Raw genomic sequence first — 16,592 nt, 5'->3', positions numbered from 1 at the left:
TCTTGAAGAATATGCTTGATCATAATCGAGGAAAGTCATCCATTTCTGGCTAGTGAACTCTTATTGGCTGTCGACCTGTTAAGTCACACAGTAACCAGCGCAGCTACCACACCATACTAACACACATAAAATGGGGTCACCTACAGGACGTGTGGATAGGGGAAGTGGCCCTTCAGTGATGGGAGTGCAGGTAGGGGTAAAAGCATTTTGTGGAGGGCTGAAAATATACTTTTCATGCAGATGATGTGCTATGACAGAGAGGTCGCACAGAAATAGAACAAGAGTTTTGCGACAGCACATTTTAAATACTTTGGTGTTCAAATCTGGCATGATACAGTTGCAACAAGTACATGCACTAATCATGTATATACTTTGCACCACACATTGTAGGTCGTGAAGATTGGCAGCAGTGAAAGAGGGTTTGAAGCAAAACTGTAGCACCTAAGCTTTCTTTCAAATTTACATTTTACACAGTGTACAGAAATTCACTGAGCTAACTCCTAATAAGCTTGTAGTGTCAATTGGCGAAGTAAACTCTGTTTCTCTCATCAAGCCTGAACTGGGGAGAGAGAGAGAGAGAGGGAGAGGGAGAGAGAGAGAGAGAGAGAGAGAGAGAGACAAGAGTGGTCTGCTATGAAGCCAGTGGTAGGAATTCAGTCAAGTTACTTCTAGGTTGCATCCTGGAGTGCCATATACAGTGAAATCCCTATTTTACATTTTTGTAACTGTGGTGAGCATATGAAGTGTGACTCATAAGAAAAGCATCAAACAATAACGGCAGTGGTGACAAAGTATGTCATTAAGCAGATGTCTGCATTTATGCTCATGGTTTAACCACTTAGCTGCTGTGATGTTTTTGGTTTAATTCAACATGTTAAACAATGTTTACTTTTTTTCTGGGTGAGCACAAAGGATGGTCTCTCAAAAACGTGTTTTGAAGGTGTAATTTGTAGCTGTAACATGTCAGAAAACAGCTATATTACCTTATACCCAGATGCCAGTTTCAATTTTTTGTTGACTTTTTACTTGCTGTTACACATCTGTGATTTTTTAAGAACTGATGAAATTCAATACCACAAATTGTTGTACAAACTTTATATTGTACATTTAATTTCTTTCACTTAGATTTTATACAAACTGTAGGAGAGTATTGCAATTTTTAATCATATATGCCAATTAAATGTGTTTTTGCTCATATTTTGGGGGGTTTTAACATTTACCTCAATTCTGCATTTTCCTTAATTTTATGGTTTTTATGTTTGGCCCACACAAAAAAGTAAAATAGGGATTTCACTGTATATGGCACTCCAGGATGCAACCTAGAAGTAACTTGACTGAATTCCTACCACTGGCTTCATAGCAGACCACTCTTGTCTCTCTCTCTCTCTCTCTCTCTCTCTCTCCCTCTCCCTCTCCCTCTCCCTCTCCCTCTCCTCTCTCTCTCTCTCTCTCTCTCTCTCTCTCTCTCTCCCCTTTTTTAACAGAAATCACCTACTGTACTCTCATTTAGAAGGAAGAGTTTCATCATGTGCTTCAGTAATTTCAGTATGTCCTGTACAAATCCAATCACATCTCTTACAGCATCAATAGCTTCATACTGGAGATGTGTACAGAGATATACCACATCACATGAACTTTTTCGATGACCTGTTGGTGAAAATATCCATTCCTGCACAATATTATCCAAGCTCATAAATCTGAAAGTGGTTTTTAAAATGAGATGTTGCACCATCAGCCACATACACATGTTTAGGAAATGTATGGTGTCTAGATGCTACGTCCTCAGTTATCATGATATCATAGCATGCATATCTACTTCCATGAATGAGATCATCACTGACAATAGCAAAACAGTGTGATGTTCGAAGGAGGTGAGCAACACATGTGAATATTGACACTTGTGATGTGTGCTAGTGCTAACTTTGAACTTTGTTCTGTAAAGCAACAGGCCATTTTTCAGCTAAGTCAAAATGAAGAACTAATGTGTCAGTATTCTGGGATGTGGCTGATTTTAAGTCTTCTGTTCCCTGTCTGTGAATCATGTGGACATTTTGATGAGCTACTTCTTTCATGACCCAATGTCTAACCTCAGTAACAAACTTCTCAAGCTCCATTATCTTCTTCACCAACTCTCCTCTCTTCCACAATCCATAGGTTACGTCATTGTCAGTATCCTCAAGGTGTAGTGCTTCAACAGTCATCCCTTCAGTACAGGACGTACTGTACACTCCTGCAACCAAGATTTACCTTGTAGTTTTTGACATATACACAATGTGACACTATGACGGTGAAACAAATAAGTTTCAAATTAGTGCAGTAAATACATGTGCATATTGCTTTCAGTGGCTGACATTTGACACTTTTGGCAGTAAGGAGTAGAATTTTGAGAGACCAATTTTTAAATTTGAGTTCTCCTTTTTCATTAGAAAGTATGCCTCTATTACTGATCTTTTCATATATCTTTTTACTTTTGTTACTTTTTTCATCGTTTTCACCAACAGAGTTATCATCATCCTGATCAGGACCATGCCTGTTACGACCTTTGTCATGACACAGGTAATATTGCAGAGCAGCATTAAGTGTATCATCTTGCAATGGATGCCCGCAGTAGGCATCTAACCATACCCAAATATCTTTTTCATTCTTTATTTTATGAACTTTTGAAATTAGATAATGTGAGGAAGTGGGTATGTATTTCTGTATTTGCTGCTTGGAGTAGCTATGTGGTATCTGTGTCAGTAATTGTACCTTCTCAGTATAGGTAGCTGCCAAGGCTCATTGCATCAACAATTTCATACCCAGTTTCAGATGGGTTATCACTAAATTTCTTGTTGTAGTGAATATAGCAATCCCTGCACAGTGGATGTGATAGTAAGACAATTACTTGAGGACCGAGATATTTCTGCAATACCTCTGAAAGATTTCCAACAATTGTGAAGTGTTTTTCACTTTTCTTAAACATCACCTTCTTGTGTCTTTTTCTCATAGTCCGCACACCTCACCCATTCACTGCTGTATTTTCCCAGTGACATTGTTTCTAACAAAAGTTCAAACCAAAAACAAAACTCTATGCAGAATTATTCGTCTCCAATTTCTCACTCATTTTTTGTAAACAGGAGACTGGAAACAGTGTTGCCAACATGCATTATTTTTCACTAGAAATTCAAGGATGCGGAATATTCAGAACGTTAAAAATTTAGCACTTTACAGAGAAAAATATTGCGCACTTTGCTTGCAGTAACTACTAACACATTAAACAAACAATATATTCTGCAGTTTTCATAAGTTTTGTTATTGGGGTTTTCGAGTAGATAATTCATAAGAACTCGTAAAAATGTGATATATATATATATATATATATATAATTATATATCTAAAAACAAATATGTCTGCTTGTGTCTGTATATGTGTGGATGGATATGTGTGTGTGTGCGAGTGTATACCCGTCCTTTTTTCCCCCTAAGGTAAGTCTTTCCGCTCCCGGGATTGGAATGACTCCTTACCCTCTCCCTTAAAACCCACTTCCTTTCGTCTTTCCCTCTCCTTCCCTCTTTCCTGATGAGGCAACAGTTTGTTGCGAAAGCTTGAATTTTGTGTGTATGTTTGTGTTTGTTTGTGTCTGTCGACCTGCCAGCACTTTCATTTGGTAAGTCACACATCTTTGTTTTTAGATATATATTTCCTATGTGGAATGTTTCCCTCTATTATAACTATATATATATATAATTATTATTTTTTTTTTTAATTTTTAGCGATAAATATCTACATAATATATATAGCCGGAGCAGAGAAGGTATTGCTTATAATTCAGTTGTTTCTGGCAATATAAGAAGGAAGTTAGCATTCTGTGACTTTCCAAATAAGGAAACAAAATTATGAAGAAAATTTGTGAATTAAATGAAAGCCCATAAGTATGTGTGACTGTCGCATTTATAGAAACCAAAATAAAATGAAAATATTTTATTTCTTAAAACATATTATATGAGTTGTAACACACCTTTTTTCTAGAGAAATTCATGATCATGATTTATGGTTTGAGATGAAATTGCATCTATGCTAAATGCGACTTTCTGACAGAAACACAAATGGAACTTATTTAACCTGCCAGTAGTAGCAAAATCACATAAAAACATTGAAGCAAAAGAAGTCGTGGCTGTCTGACCAGCTCAGAACTATTTCTGGTGCAACAGATGATGCCACTGGCAGCCAGCCACCGGATTCTGTGCGAGAGTGACCGGTGTCTGTCCGTGTGATCATGACACATTGTACTTTTACCTCTGATTTACAGCGAGCATAACTGCACTTCCTTTGGCAAGTGCGATTATTTATTATTGTAGCATGAGTTTCCCCATGTAGTATGTATGATAAACCAAACAAACACCATTCAGCGGTATTTATCAGTTGTCAGTTTTTACTTGAAATTCTAATACTGTATTTGGAAAATCCAGGATGGAATGTAACAATATTATGAAAAGGAAAGTTGCTATTCACCATATAGTGGAGATGCTGAGTTGCAGATAGGTACAACAAAAAGACTGTCACAAATAAAGCTTTATGTGTGTGGGGGGGGGGGGGGGGGAGGCGAAAGTTTTATTTCTGACAGTCTTTTTGTTGTGCCTATCTGCGACTCAGCATCTCTGCTGTATGGTAAGTAGCAACTTTCCTTTTCATAATATTGTACTTGCAGTTATATGTTGAACTTCACTTGTTTGAACTTTATGAACATTTTTTTGAACATTAGAAAATTGAGTGTCAAGTAGAAAAAGTCAAACATTTGTGATATATTGTTTAATTTGGATTTTAATAGAGGATAATGGGGGCTGGAAACATTTGTGCTGTGTATCTGATGAGTGCCATCAAAGAAATTGTATCAGAAAATTTGTTCATGATTTTAAGGAGGATCATTTTGACAGGAATGATTCTCCACATTCAACACCTCCAGTCTTTGGTGAAGAAGGTTTAAATAGTTTAATCCATGATGGTGATTGTACCCGATAATTGGCATTTAACCTATATTGCAACATTTGCAATCTGTGGGCAGGGTTTAAAAGTTGAGTGAAGAACTGCTGCAGGCTCTAATTTAAAGCAACAAAACTAAGTGAGTAGCCATATCCTCTTTTTTGTAATAAGACATGTTGCATTTATTTTAACTTCTTAAAAAGAAATTAATGACTGAGCCCTAACAGATGAATCTCCCACAACCAAAGGATAGTGCCCATTTACAAAAGATAATGTTGTGTTTCTGGTGGCAGAATGGGCAAGGAGGACCATCTCCATTCTCATCTAGCTAACTCAGATTTACCATTTGAGAAAAGCTAAAAATTACCCGTATTTGTTGAAAACCTTACTCATTATTAAGCTTTGTAACCACATATTATGCTTGTGCCAAAATTGAAGTTCTTATTTCTCGTCGAAATTGCTCAACACAGGCTTGCAGCAGAAGTGAATATGTATTCTGTTTCTGTATTTAACAACTAAAACTCAGAACTGATAAATCAGTCTTCAGTTCCATCATTTTCAGAAAAGAGGATCTAGTTAATATTACAACCACTGCTTCATAAATTGAAGCATCTTCTTTCAGCTATCACAAGGAGATCTTTGGTTTTCTTCATACTTAAAGAGATCAGTGCCTGGTCGTAAATCTTTTTAAAGCAGTATGATGAAATTCACAAAAAAAGCCTCCAAAAATTAGAAAGTTCCTGAGCATTGTTAAGAGCAAAGCATTTTCATCAACTGAAAAGATTCAAGTTCATTGAAGACATGTTTCTGCTGAGCCTGTAACTTTATGTAGTACTTTTATTTGCTGTTGGCCAATTTCACTCTCGTGGTCATTATCAAGCATTTACTTACTAAGTCAAAACAAACAAACATAATCAACCATGTAATTTTAAACAAAAAGCTAAATCCTAGTTACAAAGTCTGATGTAATGCGTTGATATCAGTCAGCATTGCGAAACCTGTTTAACACATGATCACAACCATTGTTGTGATGAGTATAAACTATCTGCATACTGAACTGCAAAGCTGAATCTCATCATTTTAATATAAATCACATACCATGACATATCGATAGCTATGCACCTTAGTGCATAGTGATGATAATGGTATTTTGCTGTTAGTTTCCATGCAGGAACTGACTAAAATATTGCCTGTGCATGAAAGGCATGTTAGTGATGTCTTGGGCATATTGATATTCTGAGATTCCCATGCAACGACGTTACATAACCGGTGAATGTCGCAGGATAGAACTGGTTCATAAAAGGTACCATATTGGGTGTGGATTCTTAGGCCAAATATTTCGTGATGGTTATAGTACCCAATATACAGAGTGATCACAAACAATCTGAGAAGCTTTTAAGAGTGTTACACCATTTACGAGTTATTTAGCATTGAAATTAGCCAACCAGGTTGTTGCGTTCACAAATTCAGGTTCTTGCACATGCTAAAATGTAGCGGTGCACAGACATCTGTGGGTCCGTGAGTTACAATTTGTTCAAATGCTCATTACCAGTTAAAAGGTGGAATGCGTCTTTTTTGGAACTGAACAATTATTTCTCAACACAACTTCCCCTGCAAGACTCTTACAAGCTTTTCAGACTGTTTCTGACCACTTTGTATATCAGTCAAACTTTTGACAACTTTCATATAAAAGCATGAAGCCATGTTGCAGTCTGCAGTGGCTGGACGTAGCTTGTACCAATCCACATTTCCAGAGACATGCAGACAAATTAGCTGCGTCTTCACTGAACAAAACTACACTGAAGAGCCAAGGAAACTGATACACCTATCTAATATTGTGTAGGGCCTCCGCAAGCACGCAGAAGTGCCACAGCACAACGTGGCATGGACTCGACTAATGTCTGAAGTAGTGCTGGAGGGAACTGCCACCATGAATCCTGCAGGGCTGTCCATAAATCCGTAAGAGTACGAGGGGGTGGAGATCTCTTCTGAACAGCATGTTGCAAGGCATCCCAGATATGCTCAGTGGTGTTCATCGCTGGGTAGTTTGGTGTTCAGTGGAAGTGTTAAAACTCAGAAAAGTGTTCCTGGAGCCACTCGGTAGCAATTCTAATTCTTGAAGTGCGGAGTGTCGCATTGTCCTGCTGGAACTGCCCAAATCTGTCACGTAGCACAATGGACATGAGTGGATGCAGGTTATCAGACAGGATGCTTAAGTACATGTCATCTGTCAGAGTTGTATCTAGATGTATCAGGGATCCCACATCACTCCAACTGCACATGCCCCACACCATAACAGTGTTTCCACCAGCTTGAACAATCTGCTGCTGACATGCAGGATCCATGGATTCATGAGGTTGATTCCATACCCATTCACATCCATCTGCTCAATATAATTTGAAATGAGGCTCATCCAATCAGGCAACATGTTTCCAGTCATCAACAGTCCAATATTGGTGTTGACTGGCCCAGGCGAGGCGTGAGCTTCGTGTTGTGCAGTCATCAAGGGTTCACGAGTGGGCCATTGGCTCCGAAAGCCCATATGGATGATGTTTCATTGAGTGGTTCGCACACTGACACTTGTTGATGGCCCAGAATTGAAATCTGCAGCAATTTGTGGAAGGGTTGCACTTCTGTCACATCAAATGATTCTCTTCAGTCTTCATTGGTCCCTTTCTTGCAGGATCTTTTTCCAGCCGCAGTAATGTCAGAGTTTTGATGTTTTACTGGATTCCTGTTGTTCACGGTGCACTCGTGTAATGGTCGTAAGGGAAAATCCCCACTTCATCACTGCCTCGAAGATGCTGTGTCCCATTGCTTGTGTGCCGACTGTAACACCACATTCAAACTCACTTAAATCTTGATAACTTGCCATTGTAGCAGCAGTAACTGATCGAACAATTGTGCCAGATGCTTGAACTGTCTTATATAGGCATTGTTGACCGCGGCACCTTATTCTTCCTGTTTACATATCTCTGTATTAGAATAAGCGTTAATTAAAAGCAACAATGTTGCACAGTGTAAAGCTACAAATTACCAGTTACAATTAAAACATGTATGTGAATAGGTATTATAGAAAGCATCGGGTTAATTTAAACATTACTGACAGGTGCAGACAGTTCATGCTCATCATAAGTGGCTTGACAACTCTGTCTGGAACACGCCTCAGCATTTTTCCAATATTTTGATTTTTGTCTTCATGTGTGGTCTACAAACAGTAGACATCTGACCAATTACATGTAAGTAACATTTTTTTTTTTTTAAATTTCAGTTTACTATCTGAGATTCTGTAACTGGCATTTAATTAACAAATGCTGAATAATAATGTATTCAACTACCAGTTGCATGAAAATGAGTGTGTTCAAAACAAATTTTACAAAAATGAGATACATCAAATAAAAATAATACACTTTTTTATATCTAAAGATTAAAACGGGTTATTGATGTTTATAATTTTTTCATATCACAATTAGGCATTTCACTTGTCTGTAAACTTATTTCATTTTCATGTATTAGTAATTAAAAATGTTATTTATACGAAAAGTTATGATTCAGTATTTGTGAATTAACATTAACATTTGACGATAAATATAGAATTTAAATAAAGGTAGAGTGTCAGTTGATAAAGTCCCGTTGTCAGTGAGGTTTAAGACCAACAGCCAATGCTTGTTAATTACAGTACTTTTTTTCTTAATAATCAGTACGAATAGTTCCGCACGTAGTTTTGACACATTCAAGACCATCACTGAGGTCCGTAGAACCTACCATATTTTGTAGTTCAGATTATTTAACTCCTCTTAGAAGGAAAATATGCGAAAAACAGCACACATGCTTGGTAACCTACCAGCAATTGCTTGCTGTTGACAGTTTATTTGGAGCTTGTAGAGCAATCATGTTGAGTATATGGATTCATTCATTCACAAACTGGGTAAGGTAGTGCGGAAGAGCCCCAAACTCGCATTTGGAAGAAGCAGCGTTGAAATCCCTCTCTGGCCAGCCAGATGTAGGTTTCAATGATTTCCCTAAATCTTTTAAGGCAAATGGTATACTCCGATCAAAATTACTATATGATTGACAGATTGCAGTGGCAAGACAGTGGAAAGGGGGGGGGGGGGGGGGGGGGGGAGTTGATAGCACACGCCCACTACAGTTCACAATGCACTGTACGTACCTACAAAACAGGCAATACAGCAACTGGCGCTCACGCATAAACTGTGACTGGATGGCGGTTCGTCCCTACCACTTAATATGCTGAAACATCAATCACAAAATAATTTTAATTGGCATATAGTGTGGTTCATAATCGAGTGGTAGCCTAGTTACCCAGATGGACCTCCTGCCCTCATCCTTTCATCTCTTCCATTTTTCATTCTTGCTCCTTAGTTCCATAGGATTTAAAATCTGTAATATGAATTAGTGAAATACTATGCTACCTTTTTTATTTACAGTTCAGAGGGGTGGAAAATACTCTCCAGTTCATGGAACTAGATTGGGAAACTCACATAATGACTACAAGTCAAAGGCTACAGATGGCTTTCACTGTCGTCTTGCAGTTTTTGAAGTGCCAAACCCATCCCAGAGACCAAGGTACCCAAAGGAAAAGGTAACCACTGTCTTATTTCTTATTCATGTGTGTAATTTTTATATTAAATGGGCTATTCACTGTAGTATGTTGATCAAAAATTTCTGAATCCAATGTTACCAGAGTAACATTAGTGTTGAATATGCGTATAAAAAGATATTTGAACAGCAGCATCAAAATTTTATACTGTTGAATTTATATAACTGTTTGTGTGTGGAGAGCTTTTACCTATGTTAACTTTATTGTGTCATTTATACAGCCTGTATTAATCTAATCCGCAAACTCATGTTCATAAATTCAGGCATTAGATTAGCAAACCATTTACGTGAAGTGCTCTGTAGAGAATGTGTCAGCTCGGGTTTGGTGCATAGACGTTTCAGTCATTAGTTAGGGTAGCAAAATGTAAAATTACTCTGGCTGTCTAAGCACTGTAGCTAAATTACTGAATGAATGATTCAGTAAGAAGATTTTATTTCTAGAATTTTATTGTTGTTGTTGTTATTGTTGTCCTTTTCAGTCCAGAGAGTGGTTTGATGTGCCACACCATGCTAATCTATACTGTGCAAGCCTATTTATCTCTGCATAAGTATAGCAACCTACGTCCACTTGAGCCTGCTTGCTGTAGTCATTCATGTTTTGGTATCCCTCTACAATTTTAAGACACCCAGTGAACAGCCTCCCCCCCCCCCCCCCCCCCTTTCTCCCCCCACTGACGTGTGTGTGCGCGCGCGCGCACACACACACACACACACACACACACACACACACACACACACACACACACACACACAGTATGTCACTGCATAACCATAACCAAACTGACTGTGTCCTTTTGAGCGATCCTTTGTTATTAGACATGTTGTACCATAACATTCTTTCCTCAGCCCAGTTGTTTAAATACCTGTTCATTAGTTATCCAATATATCCACCTAATTTTCATTATTCATCTGTAGCACCACATTTCAAAAAGCTGTATTCTCTTCTCTCTGTCTGAACTGTTTATCATATCCATTTCACTTCTGTACAAGACTACACTCTAGACAAAGATTTTCAGAAAATACTTCCAAATACTTATATCAATATAATAGAGGGAAACATTCCACGTGGGAAAAATATGTCTAAAAACAAAGGTGATGTGACTTACCGAACGAAAGCGCTGGCAGGTCGATAGACACACAAACACACACACAAAATTCAAGCTTTCGCAACAAACTGTTGCCTCATCAGGAAAGAGGGAAGGAGAGGGAAAGACGAAAGGATGTGGGTTTTAAGGGAGAGGATAAGGAGTCATTCCAATCCCGGGAGCGGAAAGACTTACCTTAGGGGGAAAAAAGGACGGGTATACACTCGCGCGCGCACACACACACACACACACACACACACACACACACACACACACACACGTATCCATCCACACATATACAGACACAAGCAGACATCTCACAATGTCTGCTTGTGAGATGTCTGCTTGTGTCTGTATATGTGTGGATGGATATGTGTGTGTGTGCGAGTGTATACCCGTCCTTTTTTCCCCCTAAGGTAAGTCTTTCCGCTCCCGGGATTGGAATCACTCCTTACCCTCTCCCTTAAAACCAACATCCTTTTGTCTTTCCCTCTCCTTCCCTCTTTCCTGATGAGGCAACAGTTTGTTGCGAAAGCTTGAATTTTGTGTGTGTGTTTGTGTTTGTTTGTGTGTCTATCGACCTGCCAGCGCTTTCGTTCGGTAAGTCACATAACCTTTGTTTTTAGATATATTCTTCCAAATACTTAGATTTATATTATGTATTCAATATTTTTCTTTTCTGGAAAAGCTGTTCTTGTAAGTTTGCCCTTTTCATCCTCTTCACACAGTCAGTTTGCTGCCCAAATAGTAAAACTCATCTGCTGATTTCAGTGTCACTTTTCCAATCCAATTCCCACATCACCACCTGGTTTAATTCAAGTACATTCCATTTTTCTTGCCTTTCTTTTGTTGATGTTCACCTGATCTCCACACTAGCGATACCATTCAACTGATTTTCTAATTTAACCGTTGTCTGACAGAATTACCATATAATTGGCAAACAAAGTTTTTATTTTGTCTGCTTGTACTTTCTCTTTCCAAATGTTTCCTTGTTTTCTTTTCATGTCTGCTCATTGTGTAGACTGAAATAACTCTGGGGAGAGGCTACTACACTGTCTCTAACTTTCTAAACAACTGCCTCCGTTTAATGCCATTCAACTCTCGTAACTACATTCTGGTTTCTATAGAATTTGTTGTTAACCTTTTGGTCCATGTACTTTATCCCCAGTAACTTCAGATTTTCAAAGCGTATATTCCTCTCCATGTTGTCAAATCTTTCTCTATATCTGTAAATACTAAAGTTGTAAGTCACACTTTTTCAATCCGTCTACTAACATAAGTCATACTATGTAACAATATTGTGAAAAGGAAAGTGGCTACTCACCATATAGTGGAGATGCTGAGTCACAGATAGCTTCAGAATTAGACGGCAAACACACACACACACACACACACACACACACACACACGCGTGCGCGCAAAAGTAACACATACACACACATGACTGCACTCTCAGGCAACTGAGGCCACACTGCCAGCACCAGCACCGGTGCATGATGGGAGTGGCCACTGGGTGAGGGTGAGGGGGAGGCTGGGGCAGGGAGGAGGAAGGATAGTACAGCAGGCATAGCAGACAGTGACCAGCTGTTGGGAAGTGCGGAGGGACGAGGGGGAAAGAGGGTAGGGCAGCTGTGTGCACCTGAGAGGTTAGAGGGACGGAGCGGAGAGGTGAGGAACGGGAGGGGATAGCAGAAAAGTAGAGGGGTAAAAAGGCTGTGTGCGATGGAGGAATGAGGGCTGTGCAGTGCTGGAATGGGAACAGAGAAGGGGCTGGATGGGAGAGGACTAAGACTAAAAAAAAAGGTTGGGGCCAGGAGGGTTATGGAAGCGTAGGATATACTATTGGGAAAGTTCCCACCTGTGCAATGAAAACCTCGTGTTGGTGAGAAGGATCCATATTAACACCTACACAATATACTTTCACACACACACAGTTGGGTTACAGCTTGAGGATGATGCCATCAACAGAGATATTGTAGCCTGTATGTGTGTGTGTGTGTCATGTTAATTAATTCCAAAGAAGAATTCTGCTGTGGACTATCCAGTATTATTTTCACAAAACTGTTCTCTCTCTCTCCCCCCCCCCACCCCCCCTCCCCCCCACCCCCAACACACACACACACAAAATTTTTACTATGATGACTCAGGCATTTAAGATTGGTAAATCGCTCTTGATCTGATTTGTTGGGTCTCTTCTGACTCTGCCTGAATCCTAGCTTAAATTTTATGACAGATGTTTGTATCAACTTCTCGTTGTCCATTATGGGGCACAAATTCTTGAGCAATTTCACTACTTTCTTGGAAAACCACAGCAAAAAAGGTGGACACAGCATAGAAGTATCTGTTACATCAAAAGCTTCCAAGTGTTGCTGTAGTATCTGCAGATGCAGCTCCCATGTACCTTATTATGCACTGAATAGAGACAATGCTGGAGTACCTTGTGCTTTCCGGCCATTCAGCGTCACATGTAGATGTGCTGGTTTGTAGTTGTAATGCTTCCATTTGTTGTTGGTGGCATACTTCAGCTGCAGCCTGCTGTTGCTGCTGTTTCAAAATCTCTTCCACTGTAGTGTCCATTTTGCAGGTTGCTGGTTCACATGAAATGTTCAGAGCACATCACCACAGTTGTTATGAACTGCTTCTCTTTGAAATGAGAAGTAGTTAATAACAATTAAAGGATTTTTTCTGAAAAGACAATCACAAACACAACAAGCAGTACATGTGAAAGGTCAGCCAAGTCATTGTTGGACATTGGATATAACTCCACATGACACAAAAATAAGTCAGTCTGTAGCAATGGTAATTATTAGGGTGCAGTAACTATAAAGGCCATTTGAGTACACACAGCTTTTTGATGGAGTTTTGCGTGTCAGCCAGTGTATCCTTGGTGGCAGAGACATTGACTGGCCCATGCGATCCTCCCTGAATATTGTGGGCTCTGCTACCTGTCCTTCTGGTGGTAGGGGCTGTAGATACTCGTGTTGATGTAGTAATTCATATCTGGTCCAACTGTGAGGATATCCTTGCAGGTACTACTCTCCATCTTCACATCTATGCCCGTAGTGTGGATCACTATGTATTACATAAAGCAATAGCACTGACATACTTACACATATAGTTGAGTCAGCTTGAGTGTCTGTAATATATGTTAAACATTACATTGGCTGCCTTTTACTTTGAAATTAGTTCAAACCTTTTTTCCTGGACAATATTCTTTGTATATCATCTCAATAAAGGAGTTCCACCTTCTTGCACACATTAGCTGTTATGTAACTATCAGCTGTGGTCAAATGACAATAAGTCACTTCACACATGATAATATTGAAAAAATTCAATAGAATTAGTAATGTAAATACCATACTATATACATAAATATTATTTAAATAAATCATAACATAATTTTTTACAATTATTACTTGATGAACTGCTGTATCTGTTTTTATCTGTCATTCCTCAGGTGTAAAAGATCATAGTTTCATGTGCAGTTTTGTGTGTGTGTGTGTGTGTGTGTGTGTGTGTGTGTGTGTGTGTGTGTGTGTGACAGTACCATATTAACTTTAAGAGCAGGAAAGCCCCAGACAATCACATTCTTCTGTGATTTCACTGTTAATTATTCTCTTTAGGTAAGCACTAATGTTGATAAGAGAAGAACATCCAATGGGACGGAATGATAATCATTTACAGCTGCCAGACCATTATAGTTTGCTCTTTTTCAGTCAGTTGAACAGCAGATTCCTCTCGTGTCTTTACACAATGTTAATCAAATTTACAACCACAATACATGTGTTTGGCATAACATACACATGATCATTCCATCAGGAGATAGTGGTTATAATGCTTTGGCTGGTGTAAGTCTTAACTGATCCTCTGAGTTTCCTTGTGGCTATTAATTTTCACTTGAGTGTTGTAGCATTGTGAAACTGATTATTTTGTATGCGATGGGCTGTTTCTTCAATGGCTGAACTGATAAGATAATGCACTAGTAATAGTCATTTTCTGCATAACTCATTGTTTTTTCCATATGTAAAACAACCTAAATAAATATTGTGATAACAGCATGGCACTCAGAACATGTACATGACTCAGATAAAGAGTGAATGATGCAGGTAATGACACAGTTTGTTTGGTTTTTGTTGTTTTTGTAGTCTTTAGTCTGAAGACTGGCTTCATGCAGTTCTCTACAATAGTTTCTCCTGGTTAACCCTTTTATTTTGCTATCTAAATAGCAAAACTCAGCTACAACTTTTAGTGTCACATTTCCTGGTACAGTTGACTCATTTAATGAGTGCATTCCATTACCTTGGTTTACTTTTGTTGATGTTCACTTTAAAACTTCATTTCAAGGCACTGCTCAGTACTCTCAACCCCTTTCCAAGTCTTCCGTCATCTGTGACAAAATTGCCATTTTATTGACAAACCACAAAGTTTTCGTTTTTTCTTCATGAGCTTTAATTCTTTTTCTAAATTTCTCCTGTGTTCCCTTTACTGTTTACACAAAGTATGTATTGAATAACACCGGGGATAGGGTAAATCCCTGTCAATCCCTTTTCAATCACTGCTTCCCTGTCAAGTCCTTTGACCCATGTAACTGCAATCTGTATTGTGTACAAGTTTTAAATAACATTTCATTCCCTGCTTTTTATTTTACCATTGCTACCTTTAGAATTTTTAAACAAGTGTGTCCCAGTCAGTTTTTTCAATTCCAGAAACTTTCTCTAAATCTACAAATCCCATAAACGTATGTTTGCTTTCCTTCAGTATATGTTCTAATATAAATTGTAGCATCAGTATTATCTTGCATGTTTCTACATTTCTCCAAAATCCAAACTGATCTTCCTCGAAGTCAGCTTCTACCAATCTCTCCACTCTTCTGGAAGTAATTAATGCCAGTATTTTTCAACCATGACTTAATAAACTGGATATCTGGTAATATTCATAAATTCAGCACTTGCCTTCTTCAGAATTGGAAATATTTCATTTTTCTTGAAATGTGATGGTATTTTGCCTCACGCATATATCTTGCACACCAGGTGGAATAATTTTGTCATGGCTGCCTCACCCAAGGATCTCAATTTTTCCAAGGGAATGTCATTTACTCCAGGGCTTTGTTTAAGCTTAGATCTTCCAGAGCTCTGCTAAATTCTTCTTATAGCATAATATCTCCTATCCCATCTTCATTTGCTGCTTCTTCTTCCCTTTCTATAATATTGCCTTCAGATTCACTTTCCTTGTATAGCCCTTCTGTATGTTAATGACCTTGCTGCAGTCAAATGGCTCTAAGCACTATGGGACTTAACCTTGCTGCAGTGATAACAACATTTTCCATCAGGCCACTGAAGTTAAGTGCTATCAGGTTCAGCTAGCACTTGGATGGGTAACTGTCAGCTGTTGGCAATGAGGCAATGAGGGTGCGCTCAGCCCTTGAGAGGCCAATTGAGGAGCTACTTGATTGAGAAGTAGCGACTCCAGTCAAGAGAATTGATAACGGTTGGAAGAGCAGTGCACTGACCACATGACCCTCCACCAGTGACATCTATTGGCTGAGGATGACATGATGGTCGGTCGGTGCTGTTGTGCCTTCTGAGGCATCCTGGGGTCAAGTTAAGTTTAGTTTAGCTTAGTCCTTCTGTATATTCCTTCCATCTTTTAGCTTGCCATTTGCTTAGTATTGGCTTACTGTCTGATCTCTTATGATTCATACAGATTCTTTTCTTTTCCCTAAAGGTATAGGTGGCATCTATCTTTCTCCTGGTTATGCATGCAGCTGCAGCCTTGCATTTGTCCTCTAGCCATTCCTGCTTAGCTATTTTACACTTTTGAGAGGATAACAATATTATTTTCAGTATACCAAAATCAGTTAGAACTTGGGCATTGCATAGAAATATAAGCACAATTCTGAGAAATGTGAAGACAGTTAATGCACAAGAA

The 16,592-nt window shown here is 38.8% G+C and overlaps 1 protein-coding gene across 1 annotated transcript in view; it reads left to right on the top strand.

Annotated features, from left to right (window-relative positions):
* Positions 1-16,592, top strand: part of LOC126484437 (mitotic checkpoint serine/threonine-protein kinase BUB1-like) — a 220,226-nt gene that overhangs the window by 80,848 nt on the left and 122,786 nt on the right. Inside the window, exon 6 of the mRNA XM_050107954.1 lies at positions 9,408-9,562. Coding sequence (XP_049963911.1) covers positions 9,408-9,562 — 155 coding nt within the window. The remainder of the gene's footprint in view (positions 1-9,407; positions 9,563-16,592) is intronic.

The sequence above is a fragment of the Schistocerca serialis genome, chromosome 6, assembly GCF_023864345.2.
Source record: "Schistocerca serialis cubense isolate TAMUIC-IGC-003099 chromosome 6, iqSchSeri2.2, whole genome shotgun sequence".
Classification (NCBI taxonomy): Eukaryota; Metazoa; Arthropoda; class Insecta; order Orthoptera; family Acrididae; genus Schistocerca; species Schistocerca serialis.
This window is presented reverse-complemented; position numbering and strand designations above follow the sequence as displayed.